This window comes from Epinephelus moara, chromosome 17 (assembly GCF_006386435.1).
Source record: "Epinephelus moara isolate mb chromosome 17, YSFRI_EMoa_1.0, whole genome shotgun sequence".
Taxonomy (NCBI): Eukaryota; Metazoa; Chordata; class Actinopteri; order Perciformes; family Serranidae; genus Epinephelus; species Epinephelus moara.
In genome coordinates, this window is record NC_065522.1 from 34,140,725 (window position 1) to 34,145,785 (window position 5,061).

Genomic DNA, 5,061 nt, shown 5'->3' on the forward strand with positions numbered 1-5,061 from the left:
ATTTTGTTTGTAAAATGCACACACCAGTACATGGGCAACACACTAAACAATCCTGCTGATGGTTTCACACTATTCCACAGATCAACAGTTGAAGGTGGTAATGCACAAAGAAGCGTATATATAAAACAAAAGCAAGAAAGATGAACATTGTTAGTGAAATAAAAACAGTTCACAATGTTCAAAACATTTTTAATATGGAAGGAAATTCAGCAACACACTACACACAGTTTGTTTTGGTGAGAAACACTAAATGTAGACAGATTTTTAAAAAAAAGTTTAACAACACATCACACACTGCGTTGTATTGGTGTGATACAGTGAAGGACTCTGTTTCTATAATATTACACAGTATCCTGAAAGAAGACAACATGAGTGGAAGAGATGTTAAGTTCAAAAATATAAAATTGAAAGCAGGTTTTTTCTTTCACAAAACATTATAGAATATTTCAGTTCGATACATTTAAATGAGTTTCCCAGTATTCCACAAGGATTGATTTGGGTCGAGTTCTCGCCTTTTTGTTTTCAATGAAAGTGGAAGTTCTTGATGTGCACAAGAGGGACGGAAAAAGAGAGAGAGTCAGAGAGAGAGAGGGTCTGCAAGGGCACTTGTTTGGCAGTATTTGGCTCTGCATCTCCAGCAGTGGGAGAGATGTTTAGTGTAACATACAGCAGAGAGCAGTGATCATTATCTGTGCGGGGACCACCGTGCACACTTGAAGACGGAGACGCACTGAGGGTGCAGCCCATAATGCAGAACCTGTTGTCTGTGAGCCAATGATGGTTTTTTTTTTTCCTAACAGTAGAAATTTGGGTTTTTTATTCAGGCTCAGGCCCAAAACTGCTGCTGTGGTTCAGGCTTGTACAGAAACTGTGCGAGTGTTGATAGTAAAACACTCTTTACCTGCTCCTTAACACCATGTTATGTTTTGTCCATGTGGTTCTCTGGCTCCCTCTTCTTTTCTGTTGTTCTAACAATCACACCTTCTGTCATCAGCAACAGTTTCTCAGTGTCCAGCACCAGTTTGTTAAGTTCCGTCAGTCTGTTATCCAGGCTCCATTTGTTCTGAGAGATTATTTCTTTGAGCTTTATGAATCCTGGTGAACTGATGAATCCTTTATCTTCATCCTTCTCTCTTAAATCTCTCTCCACTGACTGAAGCTTTGTCTCACTGTCCTCCACCAGTTCCTCCATCTTTATCTTTTGATCATACAGTTTATCTCTCTGCTCCTTCAGTTCCTCCTTCTGTTTCATCAGTGCATCCACCATGTTTTTATGTTCTTCCTCTTTCCTCTGTAGTTCTTCAGCAATGTCCTCCATTTTCTTCTCAGTGTCCTTCATTTGTTTGCTCTCTGCCATGAGCCGCTGTGCTTCTGTTTGTGAGGTCATCTTGGTGTCTGTGAGCAAACAGAGACAATATACTGATGAATTTTAAGTGTGCATCTATTTGTTTGATGCAGTGCTGTTTGGAAAAGGTGTGAAATGAAATGTGACAGTAAAACTAAAACAATAATTACATTTTATAGTGCACATTCACAAGATAAAAAGCATTCCTTTACAATCCATTCTGATCATGTTTCACATTTTAAAAAACCTATTTACCTCATACTTTAGCCAAATAGACAGACAGTAGAATAAATACATTTGTAACTTACTGATTTTGTTCTGTCTCCATTTCCATGCAGCAAAACCAACTGCAGCAACACAAATGAAGCAAGCAACCAAACTGATGCTGATACAGGCTGCAGAACTACACGGGGCCTCAAAGAGATCATCTGAAATAATAAAACAAAACTGCATTATAGTTAAAATTATGTTGTATTTCACACATCACATTATACTGGTATCAGTGATTTCTACCTGGAACCTGGATGTGTGTCTCTCTGGCCTGTTTGATGTTCCTCTGTTGGACTTTACAGGTGAAGCTGTTGCTGTGTCTCTTCTCCACAGTCACTCTGCTGCTGACAGTATAGAGGTCATCAGGACCTCTGACTGTCTCTGTAGGTCCAGCAGAGAGGAGCTTTCCCTCACCGTCCAGCCACAACACCTCAGGCTCTGGATGCCAGCCTGCAGACTCACACTGTAACACCACTCCACTGGAGGATCTGTCGATTCCTGCTAAACTGATGACAGCCTGGGAAGCAGTCCCTGATGAGCAGAGTGAGACACAACAGTAGGGGTATGTTCCTTTATTTCTTCCCATTGCCATTTTCTGCTGTTGGCTGCAGTCAAACCATACATTCAGCCCAGCACCAGCGGAGGACTGTTCACTAATTAGTGTAAGCAGCAGTAACTAAGAATATGAAGCATGAAATAAGTCAAACACTTTCCTGTAATGGCAAAATAAATTGTGCTTACAATACTAATAATAAGTAGAGTAGAGGAAAGCTTTAATGTCCACAAAGGGCGATTTGTCTTACAAACACAAACAGCTGTCAACAGACAATAATATTAATTTGTTCATGCTTACCAACAATAAGCTGAACAGCTGAGTCTTTATCCAAATCTGGAAAGTAACACCTGTATGTTCCCCTGTCAGAGAGTTTGACTTTGGAAAGTTTCAGTGAAACGTCTCCCTGCTTCAGTTGGTTAACAGACACTGATGTTCTTCCTTTGTAGGATGGATGTTGGTTAACATGAAGGTTTTGATGTTCGTGCCACACATGGACAAATCTGGGGTTCAAATCAGGTCTCGCCCACTCAAACGTCATGCCTGCAGCGTCAACAGCTGGTTCCAGACGGCATGGCAAAATTACGTCCTCACCGAGCGTCACGATTACTGGCTGGAGTGGTCCAACTACCTGAGACTGACCTGGAAAGAAACAGAAACAGTCAGACTCAGACCAGTCCAAGCCTTTTCATATCCGTGATGTTAAATATTTACCAGCACTTCTTGTGTTTGTTGTGTGTCTACAGTCCCTGGATGGCAGTCAGATTACTTTATTAATATCACTGATCAACATTTCTCAGTAACACAGTACACATTACCACAGTAAATGTACCAGTTTCAGTGTCTTACCACTCTCAAATGTTTTTTGTTAAACACACACGTGTTTCTTTCCTGTTGTGACTGTGTGTAAGTTACCTCCACAGCAGTGTGTCAGGAGAAGAAGGACAGCACTGTGAAAGAAGACTGAAACACTGAGAGCAGTCAGCCCAGATTTAGACAGCCTCTTCTTCAGGTGCATCATGAAGTTCTGTACAATTTAAAATAAATACATAAAAAAGTAAACCAGTAAACCAATTAAACTAAACCAGCTACAAAATATGAGTTCAAAAAGACAGACTGGGAATAGTGGGTATATGTGGTATCTGTACCTCAGCTGATACAGTTTGGAAGGCTATGTTTTTGCCACTGGAAATTATAGGTTAAACCAGGTTGATGCAGGGAGTCCCCCAAGGATTGATTCTTGAGCCTCCAATATTCAACCTCAATGTGCCCTATAATGGCCAAATCATGAAAGACAAAATCGATGAGCTGTGATTTGCTATTATACGATTTTATATAATCTCTACACAGAGCACACCCAGTTTTACCTAGCTGTGTAACTGAGTCTGTGTACTCTTCAGGAGGTGTATAGTCTAGTAGTAAGGAAACATACAGTAACATTGTTTGAATTGCAAGTCAGCAGTGTTTGAAAGGTGATATTACTAAAAAGAAGGACAAAACAAAAATAAATTCTTACATGGTAATTTAAAAAATATTCTAAATATTCAAAAATATCAGGGGGATGCTAAAGTCGGGAGGGTGGTACAAAAGACACTTAGAAAAAGTCAAAGAAACACTATTTGCATTTAAATATTAAAACATGAATCTGAGGTGTATTTGATAAAACATGTCATATACAGGCATTATGAATGAAGGGCATTGCGTAACACATTGAGGAACAGTAACATAAGCAAATCACCAGTGCACAGTTCAACAGGTGACTACCAATCCTCAGGCGGCCATTTTGTGTGGTCTTCTACAAATATTTGTGTGGGAGTCTCTGCCCCAACATGGCTGCCTGTAACTGTTGGTAACAACTGTCAAAAGACAAACCTGCGCGCGTCAATAAAGATGATAAAACATTAACTCGTTGCATATAAATGTTCCACTGTGAACCTGAGCCACCTGCTCACAATATTCAATGATAAAATGCTGCTTTGTTACTGTTGTTTGAACAACTGTTATGTTGCCCATGAACATGAAGCAACCGTCGTCTTATGCATTTTATTTTTTTTAATATTGAGTAAATAATAGAATTGGAATTGGAATATCTATAAAAAGAGAACTTGTTTCTATAACTTTTTGTCGAAAGAATTGAAAAAGAAAAGCACTGTCCTGCACTTTGCTGCATCAGTGGAAGGGTTTCTAAGTAACAATGCAGTCAAGAGGATTACTTGTCAACTGATGATATAAGTGCAGTAATCATTATTACTTGTGCACAATTGTGACTGATGAATAAAACAAAGAAAACAGATAATTGTGACGACAGACCTGCCTTTATTACAGACAGTTAGGAAATGATTGCTAATATCCTAAAAATAAAATGTAATGTTATAAATTCAAAAATAAAACTGAATCTCTCACCTGTTTTGTGCCTCAGCGATGGTCTCACTGCAGTAAAGGAAGCTGCACAGTCAAAGTCCTTAATCAAGGTACTTTGACCCTGGTTATCTGTAATGAGATGGGTGTGGCCACCAAGTGATTCTACATGTGTCTAACGTCTCACAGCCATGTTCAGCCAACTGAACATTACTAAAACGCAGCTTTATGGTATAAATGTGTGTAACTGTGGGTGTCAGTAGAACGTTGCTCTTCACTGAAACTTTTTGTTTTTATATTGTCGTTATATGTAGCCATGCAGGTAAATTTGTTTATATTTGCCCTGGTTTTGAATGTCTATCTCTTGAAAAAAATGCTACCATCCTGCTACAATGTTTAGTTTAGTTTATTTGCACATTATATATACAAAAGACAATAAAATAACAAAAAATTTCAAACATTGTGCAGGACAGGGTGAAAGCCAAAAAGGCTTATAAAGAATACATCCCCTACATAGCTAACAATGGACAAACTT

At 38.9% G+C, this 5,061-nt stretch overlaps 1 protein-coding gene across 2 annotated transcripts; it reads right to left on the minus strand.

Annotated features, from left to right (window-relative positions):
• Window positions 1–206: 206 nt before the first annotated feature.
• On the minus strand, window positions 207–4,850 carry LOC126403824 (butyrophilin subfamily 3 member A2-like). Of its 2 annotated transcripts, XM_050066623.1 has the most exons (7): window positions 4,572–4,850; window positions 3,317–3,439; window positions 3,084–3,195; window positions 2,469–2,810; window positions 1,859–2,146; window positions 1,654–1,773; window positions 207–1,395 (listed from the first exon to the last, which is right to left on the minus strand). In XM_050066623.1, exons 3-7 carry the CDS (start codon window positions 3,187–3,189, stop codon window positions 920–922), a joined length of 1,332 nt encoding a protein of 443 aa, XP_049922580.1. In that variant the 5' UTR covers window positions 3,190–3,195; window positions 3,317–3,439; window positions 4,572–4,850; the 3' UTR covers window positions 207–919. The 2 variants fall into 2 exon arrangements, with proteins under 2 accessions (XP_049922580.1, XP_049922581.1); XM_050066624.1 differs by lacking the exon at window positions 3,317–3,439.
• Between the last annotated feature and the right edge of the window lie 211 nt (window positions 4,851–5,061).

Excerpts from the sequence above, each read along its gene's own strand:
- LOC126403824 (XM_050066624.1), bottom strand. The coding sequence starts at position 3,189 with ATGATGCACCTGAAGAAGAGGCTGTCTAAATCTGGGCTGACTGCTCTC. Across the intron at positions 2,811-3,083 it reads CCTGACACACTGCTGTGGAG|GTCAGTCTCAGGTAGTTGGA; the intron begins GTAACTTACACA and ends GTTTCTTTCCAG. Across the intron at positions 1,774-1,858 it reads GACACACATCCAGGTTCCAG|ATGATCTCTTTGAGGCCCCG; the intron begins GTAGAAATCACT and ends TTATTATTTCAG.